This window comes from Vitis vinifera, chromosome 8 (genome assembly GCF_030704535.1).
Source record: "Vitis vinifera cultivar Pinot Noir 40024 chromosome 8, ASM3070453v1".
In the NCBI taxonomy this organism is placed as follows: domain Eukaryota; kingdom Viridiplantae; phylum Streptophyta; class Magnoliopsida; order Vitales; family Vitaceae; genus Vitis; species Vitis vinifera.
Window position 1 is genome coordinate 18,263,311 of NC_081812.1, and position 20,601 is coordinate 18,283,911.

Sequence of the window (20,601 nt, forward strand, 5' to 3'; positions counted from 1 at the left end):
ATTTAATTTTTATGTATAAGAAGAAAAAATATAAAATAAGTTTAAAATGATACACAAAATTTATTTTTTATTTTCCTTCTATTTTTTCTTCTTTCCCTATTTTCTTTTTCTACATTTACTTTCAATTTTTTGAGATAAAAAAATAAATAAATTGAAAGAAAAATGTAGAAAAATAAAAAATAAAATTTAAAATAATAAATTATTTTTATATGTTATTTTAAATTCATTTAATTAATTTAATTCTATATAAAATAAAATGAATAATTTGAACTATATTTGATTTTTTTTATGATAAAATAAAAGATGGAAAAAAATAGTTTTCTTAACATTATTTTTTGGTACCTTTTGGAAGCCAAAAGTAGCCTTAATTTTCTACTGCTGGCTGAACCAATTGCTAATTTCTTTGAGGAAGAGAATTAGCCCTGAAAGAATAGCTAACCATGATCCCACCCTTTGAAATATGACCAACGAAATACCTATAAATAGAGATAAATGGTAGAGTGAAGCCCATAATTATTTTTCCAATAAGCAAGTACAGACAGAATGAGCAATCCCATTAATTCACGAAGCCTAAATACTTGCTACACACATAAGATAGTATCACGACCTGATCCATCATCACATAATTATTCGTAGGAATTTCATATTCTAATCTTATCAATGAAGGACTTGCTGTCTAGTCCCTTACTGTAGAAGTTGTCGTCGTATTCTTGCTTTGTAAAGTTGCGATAAATTGCAGGTTTTTCAGGAGACAGCAACTCTGGTAGAGGTCCATAAGAGTCGGACTCTTTCCATTTCGCTAAACTGAAGAACATCACAATCGAGATCCGTGGCTCTTTACAGGGGTTGGCTATCACTCGATGTTGTATACTATTGTACTCACCGTTCGACACTATCTGCCATGGTCCCATACGATCACCAGTTAGAAATTAAAAACACAAACAAATATGAATAATGATCATGAGTTACCTGGAGAAAGTCGCCAGCGTTGATAATCAACCCACCAGGAACAGGCTTTACATCCACCCATTCATCCCCATGCCTCACCTGCAACCCAGGGACATGGTTCTGCAACAAAACCGTCAGAACCGTCGGATCCGTGTGAGATGCAAGCCCCATCGTCAGATCAGGCTGTGGACAGTGGGGATAGCATACCCCCACAAAAAGCCTAGTATCAGAAAATGTCAACTCCTTAAACTTGCCGGGTTCTAACCCTAATCCTTCGGATAGCAATTCCATCAGAGTCTCAGCAACCTTTTTTGCATGCGTGTCCCATGCAATCACCTCCCTCCTGCATATCTCCGGCATCCGCTCAACCTCCGGCGGCTGTGGTGCCATCCACACCTGAAGATAGTCATGCCAAGTCGCCGCCTCCGATCGGTACAAATCGTTGTTGCTGGTGTACACCACCCCGCGTCTCTCCTCACCCACGGAGATCTTCGCCTTCACTTGATGTGGCTGGTCGTGGAAAGACTTGACAGCGTTGACCGTCTCCTCCAGTACGGACAGGGCTACGCCGTGGTTGATCACTTGAAAGAAACCCCATGTCTTAGAGGCCTCTCGAATTTGGTCCACGATCTTGGGACGGTGATGGGGAGAGTCCAAGTTGGAAAGATCTATTACCGGGATGTGGATGGAGGAGAAGGAAGAGGAAGATGTGGGTTTGAGTTGGGAGAGAGTTTGGGGTGGGTGTATGAAGATACGAGGGATGGAAGTGATGCCAGAGTCAGAGAGACCTTTGACGCCTATCTTGGACTCAGAGAACTCCTTCACTTCCTTCATTCGGTCGTAATCGGCGGATGCCATAGTCTTCAGTTTGGATCTATCTGCCTGCTGCCTACGGCCCTCACCAGAGTCACCACTCGATCGCTTCTACACTTTTACCTCACTTATGCACTACTTAGCCTTCAATGTAGCCTATTCTTAAACCTTCACAATCTATATTTATTATATTAAATATCGTATTGTTTGAATTAATTTGTATGGAAAATTATTATTTAAAATAAATTGATAAAGCAGAAATAATGTAGTTGACGACGTTGACAGATGGACAATTGTTCAACCAATTGTCTGGAAAATTATTATTTAAAATAAAAGAAATAAATAGATAAACCAGAAAAAATGTAGTGGACGATGTCGACAGATCAGATAATTGTTCAGCCACTTTGAACTGGAGTCCCAGTCATGCGACATCTCAGCGGCTCCAAATTCAAAACACCTACCTTATCCACACGCGTTGCAGGTTTCTTCTTGTAGACACACCAATGATTTGACAAGTCTCCGCCATTGCCCGTCAGCTAATCAGTGATGAAATAACTTAAAAAGTTTATCAAAATGCTTAAAAACTTGGCTATTATAATGGGTTATGCCTACGCATTATCCTCTTAATTTTTTTATGCTTATATTGAATGTATAGGTAATAATTTCCTTTCATATTTAGCAGTACATGTTTATTTAAATTGATGACTTGTTCCAAAGTTTAGAAGCAATATAATAATAGAGTAAGGTTGATCATCATTACAATTTCACGAAGAAATATTCAAACTATGAAGATCGTGTGACTAAAATAAAATTAATATAAAAATGATGAAATCAATTTTTCATTTTTAAAAAAAATAAATTAAGTTATGCTAAAAATATTGTAAAATGAATTTTATGTATATAATTTTTTTTTATTAAAGGGGCTACCTATTCACCCCTCCAAATAGTTATATAACTTGAGATCACACCAATCCTTAACAATAAATCATTTTTAATAAAATATGAAGGCCAATATTATAATAAAATAATAAAATATATTTTTATTAAAAAAATTATTTTAATATATATATATATAAGTGATATTAAGGAGTAAAAGTGAAAAATATTATTTAAATAATTTTTATTTTTCTTTCTTTATCTTTTATCCTTTATTGGATAACGAAAAATAAAAACAAAATAAACATTGTACAATTAAATTGAAAATATAAATTCTTACTTTTGTTGAATTTATAAAAGTTGGAGAATGAGAGAGTTTGTTCTTCTCTTATGATTTTTATGATTCTTTCCTTTTGATGTCTCTCTTTATTTCATACCTCCCTTTTTATACAAAAACTCTTTATAAGATGACAATAAAAATATCAATGTACGAGGCTTCTCATAAGATATTAAATGGGGCACGATTATTTTTTCATAAAGGAAGTGAGGCAATGGGATTTGTATGTTTATGTGCATAATTTGACATGGTGTATGTATTTACTTGCATAGCACAAATATATTTATGAGTATACTCTCTGTTTTTTTTTTCTCTCTATTTTTTCTTTATATTTTCTTCTTTTGATATGATTAATTTTTTACAAAACTACTTTAATATGATAGATCATTTATATCCACTTTAGATTTTATAGTTGAGATTATAGTTATTGCTTTGAAGTCATTCTATTACATTTTGTAAGTTCTGATACCTTTCTTCGTCAAAGTTGTCTGAAAAGTACTCTACATCATCACTAAGATAAAAAGATTGATTCTAGCTTTCTTCGTTTAAGTCATTTCCCACTTCAGTTCTTATTAAAGAACTAATGGCTCTTTATTATGTTTTATATACATACAATGGAAAGTTGGTACCACTAACCCATTGGTTTGAAATAAAAGTAAATGTTTTGAAAAGAAATATCAAGTTATCAACTTGTTTTTCAGTTTTAAGTAGATAGGTTAAAATATTTATAAATTTTTGAGGAAAATTTTTAAGGATTTGAGATACTTGATGAAAATATTTTTTATAGAATTTCCTAATCGATAAGCTAAGGTAAGAGAAATATTTTCTCTAAGGAAATGAAAAATAAATTTTTATTTGTTGCAGCAAGATAAAAGAGAAAACATAAAATAGAAAACACTAATTTTTTTTGTGCAAAGACCAAATTTATTTTAGAAATTAATATATTAAAGTAAAAAATTTAAAACATCACTTCACATCAAGGTAAATCCCTCTTTTTGGCTAAACTAAAGTCTCTCTAAACAAGTCAATTTTTGAAAGAACAAAAAAAAAAAAAAAAAAAACCAATGGTCATAGGGTTAAAACTAAAAACTTTAGTTTTAAAAATAATTTTAATATTATAAAATCTACTAGAATTTGATATTTGTTTATAGCTCTTAATTTTTTACGTTGAATATATAACTATTATATATATATAACATACTGTAAACCTCAAAATTTGTCCCAATTTGATCTTTACATTAATTTTGAGTTCAATTTTAAATATCGATTACATGTGTTATTTTAGATCCACCCTTTAATTTTTAGTTTTCATTATTTTATAAATTATTTTTTTATTTATTAATTTTATTTGTTATCATTATTATTATTTTTATTTTTTTTTCTTATCTCTCTTCTTTTCTCCTCCATCTACCCTCACCCACCCACTTCTTCTCTCTCCTCCCATACTCCTCACCACCAGCCACTTTTCATTTCTCCCTCAAATTTTTTTCCCTCCCACTCTTCTCTCTCTTCCCCAAGACTTCCTTTCACCGGCCCCCCCTCCCTCCATTTTTTCCCCTCATTTTTTTCTCTCCTCTCTTCTCTCTCCTCCGACCTCTCTCCTCCAATTGGGAAGACAACCAACCCCCGGAATTTTTTTTGGGAGAGCTCCCAGGCTTTTCTCCATTTTTTTCCCTTCCCTCACCGTTCACTGGATCTCCGCATTTCCTCCCTCCCATTTTTTTTTTTCTCTTCTCTCCCCCATCGGCACACTCGGGTGATCCCCCGACTTTTTTTTTTCATTTATTTATTTACTATTATTATTATTTTCTCTTTCCCTCCTTGAACTCTCACACTGCCGGCGGCGTGACGCCAGTGCCTTTTCCGGCACCCCCTTCATCCCCATTTTCTCCCATTTTATTTATTTATTTATTTATTTTATTTTTATTCTATATTTTTTTTATTTCCAAAAAGCTATCCACTGCCGCCGGCAAGGTCACCGGCCGGTCACCGCGGGCGAGTCCCCTGGGCCTGCGACCTCCTCCCTTTTTCTCTTTCTCTCACTTCCCCGTATCACTCATTTTCCATTATTATTATTATTATTATTATTATTATTATTATTGTTATTTTATCTTATTTTAATAATAATAGTTGTTTGTGAAATTTGGATTGTTGAATTAATTTGAAATTTGTAAATTTGGGTTTATGGGCATATTGCATGATTAATTTGGGATATTTGGATTATATCACTTGCATATTGTTTACTTGGATTTGGGCCTATTGTTAAGTTGTTAATTGTTTGAACTTATTGGATTGAGCTTGAAATATTATTTCACATAACCATGTATATTTTATGTGGACTTGTTAATTGATGTGAATTTTGGGATCCATAATGTGGGTGAGATTTGTTAGATTATTTGAATATTTGTTATGGGTTTGATCATCGTGAATTATTTAATTTGGACATGAAACAATTGTGGTGTATATTAAATTAAGCTTGCATTATGGAATATTAAATTTAAGACTAGTAGAATTTATTTTAATTTATCCAATTTTAGATTTGGTTGATTGTGTTTGTATTTTTAGTTATTAATTTGGATGTTCTGGGTTAAAACCTATAGTAATTTGGGCTTATTTTAATTGGCAAAATTTATGGGACTAATTTGAAATTGGAATTTGGGTTTGAATATTTGTTTGAGGTTTTGTACATCTTTGGATATTTACATTTATGTTATTCTTGTTTTTGCATGGACCTACTCTACAACCTTGTTGGCCGAGTACAAATTGATCACACGTGGAGTTTATTGTAAGTTTATTTGAGTACATATTTTATTTCCTACTTTTATTTGATTTTATTTTTATTAGTTCTTGTAAATATTTGTTCGTATATATTTATTGAGTATGCGAGAATTGAACATTGAACAAACTAGAATTTTTTTTAAATGAGAGGACAAAGTTGTTTTAATAAAACAATAATTTTAAAATATTATTTTAATAAAAAAAAGTTTATATATAAAAATTCAAAAAAATGCATTTAGAAAAATCCAAAAGAAATGTTTTTAATGGAATTTGAAAATTTGTTTTTAAATAATATTCGTCTAAAAATTTCTTTGTTTAATAAAAATTGTCAAAATATTGTTTTGTAAATAAAGTTGTCCCAAAATTTAATTTTTAATAAAATTGTCTAAAAATATTTTTTTCAAATGAATTCTTTTTCTTTAATTAAAATGGGATCAAAAGTGATAGATGATTTAAATCTTTGTTTTTTTTTCTTTTTTTAATTAAAATTTCTTTTGCAATAAAGTTATGTCATTTTAAATAATTTGTAAAAATCACTTTTTTTAAATGAAAATGAATTTAAATACTTTTGTAAATAAAATTGTAAAAATTCATTATTTTTTAGTAAAAATAATTTTTGTGTCCAAATTGAAATTTTGTAATAAATTATTTTGATACAATAAGTGTAAATAGTTTTTTTTTAAAAATTAAATACAAATGAAATTGAGAAAATAAACTGATTTTTTTTTGTAAGTAAATAAATTGCAATCATTAATTCAAAATCATTTTTAATAAAATCCTTTGAAATTTCTTTAAAACTTTTTATTTAATTTAATAAATCATTTTGCATAATTCTCTTATCATTTATTTTGTATATTCTTGTAATTAGATTTCATCATCATTTTTGTGTATATTAATTTTCACCCTGACTTGTACATTGATTATTTTTCTTGGTATCCATAATTAATTAATTAATTGTCATAATTTCTTCAATTCGTTTAGTAGAGACCGTATGTATACAGGTTTAGGGGGGTGTTACGGTTCATCACCGTACCTTTCCAATAAGTAACTTGACCCTCGAACCCAACTTCGGTTTTTCACGGACCTGTTTTTTTTCCTTTAGGAGTCAAATTTAGAGTTTTTCTTTTTTATTTTGTTTTTCCCTTAAAAAATAAAACAAAAAAAAGTGGGACTCCAAGTCTTTTTTTAAAAATCAAATTTTCACCAAATAAATAGAAAGCGATTATCGCCATCAAGTGGGAATGCATTGAGAAAAAATACGAGGTCCACACATACTTTTTTATTTAAATTGATGTCATGTTCCAAAGTTTAGAAGTATTATATTAATAGAGTAAAATTGAGCATTACAATTTCACAAAGGAATATTGAAACTATGAAGATTGTGTGATTAAAATAAAAATAATATAAAATATTAATATAAAAAATTATAAAATCAATTTTTTATTTAAAAGGAAAATAAATAAAGTTAATCTAAAAATATTATAAAATGAATTAAATTTTTTGAAATAATTTTCATATATAATCACTTTTTATTAAAGGGGACTATCTAGTCACCTCTCTAGATAGTTCAATAAAATAATTTTCATATATATATATATATATATATATATGAAAATAATTATGTTTAGTCACGTTATATTTAAAATGAATATAAAAGTAAGCAAAATTTATTTATTTTTTAATTGTAAATGATTAAAAAAAATTATATGTATATATTTAATACTCAATTAAGAATAGAATATTTTAAACTAATTTTGATTTAATTTTAATTTTTAAAATTTCAAATTATTCTTAGAAATTGATAAATTTATTGAAAAATATAAAATCATGAAGCTTATTTTGCTCTCATTTGATTTAGAATTTATTTGTTGGTGATAACATTTGAAAAAAAAAATGGCCAGGTAGAAGAAATGGTAGAGTCCATAATTCAATTTAGATTAGTTGTATTATTGATTCTATTTTTGAGTTACAAATTATTTTTAAAAATTACTAATCTCATTAATATATTCAAATATAGCTTCATTTGGAGATATTTTTGGAATAAGAAAATTCATAAAAAGTATAGTTACGTGTAGATCATTCTATATTAGTTTTAGCATGTGAGTTTTAATTAGTGTTGATTGAACTTTTTGTTTTTAATACTTTTTAAATTTTAAAATTGGAAAAGTGGCGTACAGTGCGCATATGGCCATACAATATGCAGTGGAAATTAATGGCCATGACGTAGGACGGCAGGAGGAGGAGGCACCATTGGCACAAGGAAAGGGCCAGAGGCTTTTGGAATCTCGGCACTGGGCTTTATGAATAACGTACTCTCATTTTACAACTTTTTTTTGTTTTGTTTTTTTTTGTTTTTTTTAAAAAAAGATTATATTTAAAAGTAAAGTCATAATTTTAATATTGTAAAATTTATTAAACTTAAAGTAAGTTAAGAAAAAAAAATTCAAAAGATAAGTACTTTTATGTTCTTTTAAGTCCTAAATTCTTTTAAGAAAATTATCTAAATATCTTTGCCAACAACGGGTCATCTGGAAACCAACAACATTTTCACATAATGGACTCTGCACTTCAAAGTCAGACAATAGTTTCAGATTTAATTAGAATAAAGGGAGAATTGTGTTTTAGGCTCAGTTGGATTCAAAAATTAACATTTGGTCTATATAACTTCCATAATTGATGAAAATGATATAAGATGTTAAAAGACCAATATATTCTTCAAATTTCTATACATTACTTTTTAAGGATATAAAATACTGATGAACTAAAATACCTAATGATCTTTTACATAAGCTTTTTTTGTCTTTATTGTACCACTATTCATGCAACCATAATAATTCTATTTTAACAATTTGGATTTTTCATTATTTTTAATTTTTTTTAATAAATAATTGAAAATCAACATTATTTTCTATTTTAAATTATAAATAAAGAAAAATTATGTTCAAAAACTATTTAAAAAAATACTTTCTAAAAAATAGTAATATGATTTATATTTTTTATATTTTCTTTTTTTTAAAACATTTAATTAAAAAATGAAAACTATTTTTAAAAATAAAAATTGAAAACCTTGTTTAGTATTATTTTTTATATGAAAATAATAAAAAGAATTAAATTTAATTAATTGATTATCCATTTTTATTTTTTTCCATTAGTTATTTTAATAATAAAAAAAATATAGTATGTTTACAATTAAACAAAGAAATTGATCAATTATGTGTTTTTTGTGGGACTACTTTTACATAAAAAATAATTAAATAACTAAATTATATATATTTATTACTCTTTTTAATTTTATTTTCTTTATTTATTTTTTGTCTAATAAATTTTTTTCATATATCCATAATTAACAAAATAATAAATCAATTGTGCACATTTTAATCTATTAAAATAAATTATTTCTAATTTAAATAAATAAAATGAAATAAGTAAATAAATTTTGAGTTATTTCTATTTTTTAACATATCTTATATCAACATTTTTAATGATTAAATAAATTTTTTATTTTTTATTTCTTTAATTCCAAAAATAAAATGAAATAAATAAATAAATTTGGAATTTTCTAACTGATCTTATATTCATATTTCTCATGGTTAAATAAATTTTTTAATCTTTTTTCTTTATTTTCAAAAATAAAAGGAAATAAATAAATAAACTTGGCTTAAATAATAGTTTTTAAGTAATTTCTTTGTCTTATTTTTAATTACATTTTGCATTGAAAATAAAATAAAATAACGTTTTATTTGAGTCACTGTACAAGGTATTTAAACTAAGTGTACATTACAAATATACTAACTGTACAAGGGTATACAAGACTATTATTTGTAAAAGATTTTAAGTGATTCTGAAAAACTTGTTTGTTTATTTCTCCTAACCGAAGATAAATGACATTTCTTACACACATTGGTTAAGCATACATTCATCTCATACACTTTATCTAACTTGTATATGGTCATTTGAATAAGCACCTCACTTATGATGATTGTAAAACAAAATTATACAACAATTTTTCTTCTTTTTTAAAACCAAACCAATGCAAACATGGTTAACCGATCTATTGTCAAATATTCATGAGATGATGTATGAAATTTGAGTTATTGTACAAGGGTATTACACTAACTGTACAAAGACAAATTTACTAATTATACAAGGGTGTACAATACTACTTTTTGTTAAGGATTTCAAGTGATTTTGAAAAACTTTCCCATTTTTTTCCACTCAAATATTTTTTCCCCACTCAAGAATTGTTTCGAATTTTATTTTTAAATTTCATCATCAAATTTTTGCAATTGCATATTTTGTTTTTGTAGTTTTAGCAATGTTATTTCTTTCTACTATTTTTTTTTTTTTTTTTGTGAAATTTTATCCAAATGAATCTATATTTAAAATTATAATCATATTTATCAAATTTTTTACTAAGATTATCTTTAATTCTTTTAATATATTTATACTCATTTATTTAAAAAATGAAAAACTAATTTTTTTTTCTAAATATGTTCTATTACCTTTCAAGTAAAAAAAATTAGATAAGTTTGAAAGTCAATAAAAAAAATTAAATACCACTTTCAATAATTTTTAGATAAAAATTTATATTAAATATTTTATTTGAAATTTAATTTCTAAAGTTTTACTAAAAAATTGTACTGACAATTTTCTTGTTATGAATCAAAATATTTTGCATTAGTCTATCTAGATAAGAAAAATTATTAATATAATGTTAGAGAAAAATATAAATGAAAGGGTAATATAAATTTAAAATAAAAATTTAAAAATTAAACTAAAAGATAAATACAAAAAGATAAAAAATATTTGGATGAAAAATCTCAAAATTTTTATCATTGCTTATAATAAGAGCAAAAAGATTCAATATCTTTAAAAATGAAAAACAAAAAAACATTATTGCTTTTTATTTGATATAAAATAGAAATATAGATTGGAAGAAAAAAAAAAGTTAGAAATGAGTAATACTTAAAAAGGAATAGAAAAGGGAAAAAAACATAAAAAAAAAAATTGAAATTCACACTCACTTATACCTATGTAAGAGTTAAGGGTATTTTAGGGATTAATGAAGGATAATATCCTTCATCTTAATTTTTATACTTTGTTTGGGTCTTGGACTTAAACATGCATGATATATGAACCAAATGTTAATTTTTGGGTCCAGTTGGGCCCAAAACACAATTTTTCCTAGAATAAAAGGGTTTGGATTGAAGTGTGGGTTCGAGTTCAGTTTTCCTTCTAGCTAAGACGTCACTTCAATCCGTAGTTTAAAGTATAATGTAATTTTCCTTTTTTTTTTTTGTCTTTTGCTTTAGTGGCTGACAGTGGTGGAGGCAAGGAGTGCCTAGAGAGGGCATTTGGCAAATTCCTGCTAAAAATACAATAGGTTGTCGGAATTAAACCCATAATCTTAAGTTTTCTAATAATTAGTTTCCTTATCATTAAATTATATTAGAAGTATGATGCTATTATTATGGGACCCTTTAAGCAAGGTCGTCCATCATTCATTCGCACTTGCAACTGTATAGTGGAAATACATTTGCGATCGTCTGCCTGAAGGGTCCTGAGGCCCTGTGGATGACCCATCTATCCCAGAACTAAAATGAAGATAAACGATCCTTAAACGGAAATAACACAAATGGTATTTGACTAACCTTCATGCATTTACTCACCTTCAAACGTAGATTGTGTACAAAACACTTTCCATAATTATGCATTAGTAGTCAATGCTGTAATATTGCATAATCAAGAATAATTAAATTGTTATTAATACGTCTTAAAAGGCGTTATGAGTAAGGATAAATAGTTATGCATACGCACAATCCAAGAAAGGTATGTTATTTTTTTCTTTCGATAAACAGTATTTACTTGCTCAAGCCAATTACTGACTTAAATCTATTCAGACATTCTTTTTGTGCAACCATCTGCATCTTGAGCAACTTAGATGGAGAAACATAGTTGATCGTTCCATGTAGCCCTTGAGAGCTAGACGGCCACCTCGAATTGGACCGTGCACCAACAATTATGCCCCTAAAATAAGTTTCATATAATTCCCCTCCACCACTTTCTTGGCTTGTGGGCAGAGCCAAAGAGTAGCTAGAGGCTTGCGCCCTGAAATTTTATTAAAAACCTTTGTGGTTAGTGGGCGGAGCCAAGGTACTCCTCCCGAAATTTTGTTTTATTAAAAACCTTTTTGGTTGGTGGACGGAGCAAGGTACTCCTCCCGAAATTTTAAAAATATAGTAGGTAGTGGGAAAACCACTTTTCTGGCTACGCCCCTAGTAACAGACGTGGTTTAAAGCATAATTTTACAAGACAAAGAAAAACGCATCCCATAGTTGGAGACGATCTCCAAGCTCATAAATTTTTTTTTCCACAATTACAATGTGAAAACCCACATGACAGCAAGACCAAATCTATTACCACATAATGATAGTAATTTTATATTGTAATCTTATCGATGAAGGACTTGCTGTCTAGTCCCTTGCAATAGAAGTTGTCGTTGTATTCTTTCTGTGTCAAATTGCTATAAATTGCAGGTTTTTCAGGAGAAAGCAACTCTGGTAGAGGTCCATAAGAGTCAGAGTCTTTCCATTTCGCTAAGTTGAAGAACATCACAATCGAGATCCGTGGCTCTTTACAGGGGTTGGCTATCACTCGATTTTATTTATATCTCATTATTATATAAAATAAGGTTTGTTCTCTTTGAAGAGAAAAGTTTAGAAATGACAAACTAAAACTTCATTCCACTGCATCACAATAAATCAAAATATACTTCTGATTTATTTTTCTTGATGATTTAAAATTATCTTGATTCTAAGTTAAAATATATGATTTTGATTTTAGGTTATAATATACGGCCCTCACCAGAGTCACCACTCGATCGCTTCTACACTTTTACCTCACTTATGCACTACTTAGCCTTCAATGTAGCCTATTCTTAAACCTTCACAATCTATATTTATTTTATTAAATATCGTATTGTTTGAATTAATTTGTATGGAAATTTATTATTTAAAATAAAAGAAAAAATTGTGGTTGACGATGTTGACAGATCTGAATATTGTTCAATCACTTTGAACTGGAGTCCCCGTCATGCGACATCTCACCGGCTCCAAATTAAAAACACCCTACCTTATCCGCATGCGTTGCAGGTTTCTTCCACCTATAGATGTTCTTCTAGACACTCCAATGATCTGACAAATCTCCAACATTGCCCGTGAGCTAATCAGTGATGAAGTAACATAAAAAGTTCATAAAAAGGCAGGTTTCTTCCACCTATAGATGTTCTTCTAGACACTCCAATTTGATTTGACAAATCTCCAACATTGCCCGTGAGCTAATCAATGATGAAATAGCTTAAAAAGTTTATAAAAATGCTCAAAACACCTTTGTTGGGAAATTATTACATTGTGTCCACATAGCTTGATTAATTGTAAATGATTAACTATAATTTAAGTGATTAGATAAGTTTTCATTTATTTATTTATTCTGCACATGCATCTCATTAAGTGTGATGATTAGATAAGTTTTTATTTATTTATTTATTCGGCTTACACATGCATCTTATTAAGTATGTGTTTTAATATATAAAGATCACCTTATTTTATTTTATTTTATTTTTATGATAAATCAAAAATAAAATAAAAAAATATGAATAAGTTGAAATCTTCGGCCTAAACAGATAAAAGATTTTATTTATATCTCATTATTATATAAAATAAGGTTTTTTCTCTTTGAAGAGAAAAGTTTAGAAATGACAAACTAAAACTTCGCATCACAATAAATCAAAATATTATAATAAAATAATACTTTTTTTTTCTTCTCTTTTCTTTCTTTCTATGTTTTCCTTCTCTATTTTCTTTTTTTTTTTTGACATTTTCTTTCAATTTTTTGAAACAAAAAAAAATGAAAGAAAAATTTTAAAATAATAAATTATTAGTATTTGTTATTTCAAATTTATTTAATTACTTTAATTTTTTATAAAATAAAATAAAATGAAAAATTATTAACTAATTTGAACTATATTTGATTTTTTTTATGATAAAATAAAAGATTGGAAAAAACAGCTTTCTTAACATTATTTTTTAGTACATTTTGGAAACCAAAAGTAGCCTTAATTTTCTCTGCTGGCTCAACCAATTGCTAATTTCTTTGAGGAAGAGGATTAGCCCTGAAAGAATAGCTAGCCATGATCCCACCCTTTGAAATATGGCCAACGAAATACCTATAAATAGAGATAAATGGTAGAGTGAAGCCCATAATTATTTTTCCAATAAGCAAGTACAGACAGAATGAGCAATCCCATTAATTCACGGAGCCTAAATACTTACTCCACTCATAAAATATTACATATAAAGATGGTAATCACGACCTGATCCATCATCACACAATTATTTGTAGGAATTTCATATTGTAATCTTATCGATGAAGGACTTGCTGTCTAGTCCCTTGCTATAGAAGTTGTCGTTGTATTCTTTCTGTGTAAAGTTGCTATAAATTGCAGGTTTTTCAGGAGACAGCAACTCTGGTAGAGGTCCATAAGAGTTAGAGTCTTTCCATTTCGCTAAGTTGAAGAACATCACAATCGAGATCCGTGGCTCTTTACAGGAATTGGCTAACACTCGATGCTGAACACTTTTGTACTCACCATTCGACACTATCTGCCATACAAGTAACAAGTCAAAAAAGTACCTTGAAAATTTTTTTGAACAAATATGAGCATTGAGTTACCTGGAGAAAGTCTCCGACGTTGATAATCAACCCGCCAGGAACAGGCTTTACGTCCACCCATTCATCCCCATGCTTCACCTGCAACCCGGGGACTTGGTTCTGCAACAAAACTGTCAACACCACCGGATCAGTGTGAGATATAATCCCCATCGTCAAATCAGGCTGTGGACAGTAGGGATAACAGTGCCCCACCAAAACCCTAGTATCAGAAAAAGTCAACTCCTTAAACTTGCCGGATTCTAACCCTAATCCTTCGCATAACAGTTTCATCACACTCTCAGCAACCGTTTTGGCACGCGTGTCCCATGCAACCACCTCCCTTCTGCATATCTCCGGAATCTGCTCAACCTCGAGCGGCTGTGGTGCCATCCACACCTGAAGAGAGTCGTGCCAGCTCGCGGCCTCCGATCGGTACAAATCGTTGTTGCTGGCGTACATCACGCCGCGTCCCTCCTCACGCACGTAGTGCTTCGCCTTCACTTGCTGTGGCTGCTCGTGGAAAGACTTGATAGCGTTGATCGTCTCCTCCAATGCGGACACGGCTACACCATGGTTGATCACTTGAAAGAAACCCCATGTCTTAGAGGCTTCTCGAATTTGGTCCACGATCTTCGGACGGTGATGGGGAGAGTCCAAGTTGGAAAGATCTATCATAGGGATTCCGGGGGAGGAGGAAGAGGAAGAAGATTTGAGTTGGGAGAGGGTTTGGGGTGGGTGTATGAAGAAACGAGGGATGGAAGTGATGCCGGAGTCGGAGAGACCTTTGACGCCCATCTTGGACTCATCGAACTCCTTCACCTCCTTCATTCGGTCGTAATCCGCGGACGCCATATTCATCCGTTTCTATCTGCTGCCAAGTTCTTGTTCGTGACTGAATATACCTTGCTCACTTACAGTGATTTATAATTGTGAATGTTTATCTACCCTCATCTTCCAATATTAAATAAAATTTACAACCACCTTACCCAACCATTATCATATCATTTGAGCAGAGATAAATCACTATGATCAAACTCAACCAATCAGGCTGAGTCTCCACAAAGATATATTTATATATCTTTGTGGCCCCCAATTCTGACTGTTTGCAATGATCGGATCACTCGAAATGAAAAACTACCATTCCTATCCACACTAAGAAGTCCGTGTTGCAGGTGCGTTCAACCACTGGACAAGGTCCTCCACGCTCTCTAACTACTCACAAAACCACGAGTTTCAATTCTTAAATGGGGCTGTTTTAGTGAAAATTACTCCAAAGCAAGTGGCCATTGATAATCATATTGACGTCATTTCAGTTTTCTTTTCTATATTATATTGATATTTGACAACGTCTACTGGACCGTGAAACTAGGCTACACCCAACCGAGCCCAATCCTCGTTTGAAAAGCCTTGTACATTTATTTTCAATTATTCTCTCAACTTGAGTCTATCAACTTCTAATGAGTTTTTTTAACTCAAATTAGAGTTCAGGTTCAATATAATGTTTCTATAATATGCGCTCCCCTATTATATGATAGGTTTGTTCTTTTTTTCATATATAGAAAAATATATAAATTTATTTTTGTTGCATTTTGTCCTATTTACTATTTAAATTATTATATGAATATATAGAAAAATATTATGACAAAAATATTGTTACAACAAATGTGAGATTTAATAAAAAAATTCTTCTATCTACAACTAAAATTTCGTACTCTACAAAATAGAGATTTTATCATAAAATTTTTTTTATTAAGTTTTTCTTTAAAAAACTGAAATTTGTCTCTAGAAATTGCTACTCTCATCGTATGGTGAGGAATTCTTTTATGTAGACAAAATGTACATATATTAAATGTGAGATTTAATATAGAAAAATATTCTGACAAAAATATAGTTACAACAAATGTGAGATTTAATAAAAAAATTCTTTTACCTGCAACTAAAATTTCGTCATTAATTATGAATTTTACTCTACGAAATAGAGATTTTATCATAAAATTTTTGTTATTAAGTTTTTCTTTATAAAACTGAAATTTGTCTCTCATCGTATGGTGAGAAATTCTTTTATGTAAACAAAATGTACATATTTATGAGAAATTTATTTGTCACTGATTTTCAATGTCTAATGATAAATTTTTTTGTCATTGAATCTTCAATCATTTGAGGACGATCCATTACATGCATTACAATTTATAATTAGAAAAAGGGAAAGAAAGAAAGAAGAAAACCCGGAACTTTTTTATTTTGGATCTGGGCCTCCTCGATCTTAGTTCATTTGAGGACGATGCATAGTCCATGCATTCAGCTTCTTAATGGTGACAGCCTCTGTTCCATTGTTGAATGCATATAGATGAGCCTTCTTCGAGACTGCTAGAGTAGGATAAACCCTAGATGTGATGCATGTTTTTCCTCCAGCCCCGAAACTTTCCACTACAGAATGGTCGATCTGTGTACAGAAAAAGAGTTATACTAGAATAAAAATGTCGTGAGTGACAATAGAGATGGTTTAGACTATAAGAATCAAAACACGTACCAAACTTCTAAGGGAGAGCATCCCATCTTTTAAATCTACATCCACAAAACCTGCGAATGATGGTTTGTATAGTTCTGTCCGTAACGAGGAACTGTTCAAAGAAGCAAATTAAGGAAAACCTAGTTAGAAGGTTGATGGAGATTAAGCATTAACGTAATGAACTGTACTGAGACTGAAATGGATAAACCCACCTTTTCGCATCAGAGCACATAAGGACTACATGCTTGCCTTTGGCCTTGAAGATTCTGAAGAAGACAGGAGTGTACTCTTCAAGGTGTTCTGAAGCCAATGTCAACAGTCCAAAGGGTCCAACCCCACCTTGAACAGTTGAACCCTTCATGCCGCAGAGATCTTGTGCGTTAACCCAGCTAGGATCGAATTCTTCAGCCTTGTCCAAGCTCGGCAAAGAGAATGTAACTTCAACATCGGCCTGCAAATAGTATTTGGAATTTACCATTAACTGCAATCTTTTTTCCAGAAATGAACTTCCCCAAGAAGTAAAAGGGCTAAAATTTCTTGTGCTTCAAACAGAAGACTGGGAAGACAAACCTGTGCGGCTGTAATTCCTGTGATTTCAACATTTTCCCCAATCTTGAGCTCTTGATTCCTCACCTGAATCTTTTGCCCTCTTAGTGTATTTAGTTCTTCAATGGGCCATTGTAACAATTGTTTTTTACCCTTGTCAAGCCATAGGGTCCTTGGAATTGTCTGAGCCAGCAAAAGTTCAACAACGTAAGTTCCTAATCAACTAATGGAATGTCCTAAAAACATTGACAATCGATCGTTCATAAATATTACCTGAATTCCAGCCCATCCTTTTGCAGTATCATTGTCTGCTGTATCTGACTCATTAGCCCAACCCCACAAAATCCTCCGTTTCTGCTCGGCATCAAAGAACGTTTTCGAAGCATAAAAATTGCCATAATCATACCTCAACCCACTCCAACCATCAGCAGAGGTGTTGCCCGGTATATACCTATCTATTTCCGGATAATATCTTCCAATTGTATAGTACTCATATCTAGTTCGGTCAAGGCTCACCTTCAAAACATGTCTAACATTTTTACCCGTTACTGATGTGTCTAACCCCCTTTCACTATACAAAGAAACAGGAAAAAAATCAGGACATTCCCACATTCCGGTATTCTGGGCAGAATGAAGAGGATGTTTTGATTTTATCCATGTCATGAAATCTCTACTCCTATACAAATAGACTATCCCTCTATGCTTCTTTCTGGCACCCACCAACATCCTCCAATGCCCATTCACCCGCCAAGCAGTTGTTGGGTCACGGAATGTGCTTGCATTCATGCCAACATCAGGAACCACTAGTGGGTTGCTGTCGGGTTTCACCCATTTCCTTAGGTATGGATCCGAGAGGTTGGCTGGAAATGCAATGTTCTGGACTTGCCTTTGTTGTGTGTCGATTCCAGTGTAGAGAATTGCAGGCTTGTTACCAGGCAAGATGGTGGCTGAACCAGACCAACATCCGTTTATGTCAAACGGCTTTGAAGGATAGATGGCTGGCTCAAGCGCCTCCCAGTCTATCAGATTCCTTGATACTGAGTGAGCCCACACGATGTTACCCCAAACTGCACCTTTGGGATTGTACTGGTAGAAAAGGTGGTAGATTCCATTGTAGTACATGGGTCCTGTTACATTTGAATTGCATGAGACACATGGACTTGAGGAAATAGAGGTAGATCAAAGTAGCACAAGACTCACCATTTGGATCTGTTGTCGGTTCATTTCGTTCATGGGTTCAAACGTCAATGGAGACAGAAAAATAGAAGTCAGTAACCGGTTGTGGAAAGTAGAAACCATTAAAGAAAGAAAGAAAGAAAGAAAGATGGAGGCACTCTCATCTCTAAAATCTCGACTATTAAAGAAAGCCACATCATCTTTTAACATCTCAATCACCGAAAATCATTCAATTTGGCTAATAAGGAAAAAATAGCCATGAGTTATCAGTGTCTCATGAATAATTCAAATCCCTTCCTATATCCAAATTAAATCAACTTTCTTTCTTTTCTAATACTTTATTTCTTTTTTCTTCTTCAATGGATATGGCATCGCTATTTCTAAAAATAACGATAACCATTTTTGTTGAGCAATGAAAATAATTTAATTTCACACCCTTAAATATTAAAATTAAAATTAAATAATAATTCTCAATTAAATACAGAAGTTATTTGATATTTTTCTGAAGAACAAGCAAGATGGAAGCATAAAATTAAATTATCGTGAACTTACAAGTTACCCAAATTAACCAAATGCTGCAGTGAATGAATTAATAGGAGGCGTAGGTGAAAGCCAGAAAATCAGAAAACATTAAATACAAGATATATTCCCAAAAATCCTGCAAACATGCAGGGATCGGTATAATGAGGTGCACGGAGATTTGACCATAAATTTTTCCAGATTTAACCAGCAATAATAACGCCTCTCCATTAAAGTCTGTTTACTTTTCCCATTAACATGTTATCTGCCTAACGCGCCTCTCCTCCTCATCCGGAGAAAACAGGTACTGGGCTTTCCATTCGCTCTTGTTGTGGACTCAAGTTAAATTCTACGACCAAACAAACCCTTATTCGGTTTCCTATTTTTCTGATCAAGGAATAAAATCGAAGAGGAATGCATGGGCAGCAATGCATGATATGAGAAGGATACGCAAAGGACAACAGGAAATTAACAAACAACGATGATTCAATCAACATGCTGATAAAAGAAAGGGTTTGTGGTTTTGTGGTTTGAAGAAGTTTGAAAAGAGCGTACCGTTTATCCAGTTCCTAGGGGGTTGAAAGTGGTATCCAGTTCTATGAACTTGCCTAACCTTAGTGTCAGGCACACACTGATACTCATGATGAATCTTATGAGACCCTTCAACGCCATTGTTGTTTATTATTACACAGTAACAACAAAGAGAGAACAAAAACCAGAGAAGCCTTGAACCGCCCTTCATGAAGTATGTAGAGAGAAAGAGAGTCTTGATTGAAAAGAAAAGAAGCCGTAGGGTTTATTTATAGGCGTCACATGATTTTAGTTGGATAACTTATTAGTTTTACCAGTTTTTTCGGGATGTTCCGGTTTTTTTTTTTTTCTTTTTTTAATTTTCCTAATTTTAAAAAGTAAAATATTTTGTTGGAAATATATATATATATATATAGAAAATATGAACACAATCATAACCGTAAGGCGTTTCAACTTCCAACCGTGTGATTCACCTACGTGTTCTTTGTTTAAAAATAAATAAATAATAAAGTTTATAAAGGTTATTAAATTATTATTTGAAATTATTTAGATGAAAACAATAATAATTAAAATTTAAATTGTCAAAGTGACAGATAGAAAAGGAACTGGGCCTTTGCTGATTTACCTATCCTTTTGAAAAGATATTAAATTGAAGACAAGAAAGGTAAAATAAAGAACCTAAAAATGATAAACTTCACAATGTTAAAAAATTTACGCTTTGTTACTATACATAGTTTTAAAGTTTATCCCATTACCAGAAAAATAAAGATTTTTTTTTAAAAAAAAATGTAAATCCTAAAAAGATAGGAAATATTAAATATTTAATTTATACTATATTCAGTTCTAAAATCAATCTTAT

General features: G+C 30.8%; 3 protein-coding genes across 3 annotated transcripts; all 3 read right to left on the reverse strand.

Annotated features, from left to right (window-relative positions):
- Positions 1 to 496: 496 nt before the first annotated feature.
- Positions 497 to 1,920, reverse strand: LOC100251141 (1-aminocyclopropane-1-carboxylate oxidase homolog 11). The gene is made up of 2 exons (XM_002282095.5): positions 970 to 1,920; positions 497 to 896 (listed from the first exon to the last, which is right to left on the reverse strand). The coding sequence occupies exons 1-2, from the start codon at positions 1,804 to 1,806 to the stop codon at positions 642 to 644; spliced, it is 1,092 nt and encodes a 363-aa protein (XP_002282131.1). The 5' UTR covers positions 1,807 to 1,920; the 3' UTR covers positions 497 to 641.
- Positions 1,921 to 13,996: 12,076 nt separating this feature from the next.
- LOC100240912 (1-aminocyclopropane-1-carboxylate oxidase homolog 4) lies at positions 13,997 to 15,502 on the reverse strand. Its single transcript, XM_003632599.4, has 2 exons — positions 14,483 to 15,502; positions 13,997 to 14,412 (listed from the first exon to the last, which is right to left on the reverse strand). The coding sequence occupies exons 1-2, from the start codon at positions 15,317 to 15,319 to the stop codon at positions 14,158 to 14,160; spliced, it is 1,092 nt and encodes a 363-aa protein (XP_003632647.1). The 5' UTR covers positions 15,320 to 15,502; the 3' UTR covers positions 13,997 to 14,157.
- Positions 15,503 to 16,572: 1,070 nt separating this feature from the next.
- On the reverse strand, positions 16,573 to 19,971 carry LOC100263168 (beta-fructofuranosidase, insoluble isoenzyme 1). The gene is made up of 7 exons (XM_010655807.2): positions 19,767 to 19,971; positions 18,717 to 18,725; positions 17,790 to 18,643; positions 17,541 to 17,699; positions 17,183 to 17,421; positions 16,992 to 17,082; positions 16,573 to 16,904 (listed from the first exon to the last, which is right to left on the reverse strand). Exons 1-7 carry the CDS (start codon positions 19,951 to 19,953, stop codon positions 16,725 to 16,727), a joined length of 1,719 nt encoding a protein of 572 aa, XP_010654109.1. The 5' UTR covers positions 19,954 to 19,971; the 3' UTR covers positions 16,573 to 16,724.
- Between the last annotated feature and the right edge of the window lie 630 nt (positions 19,972 to 20,601).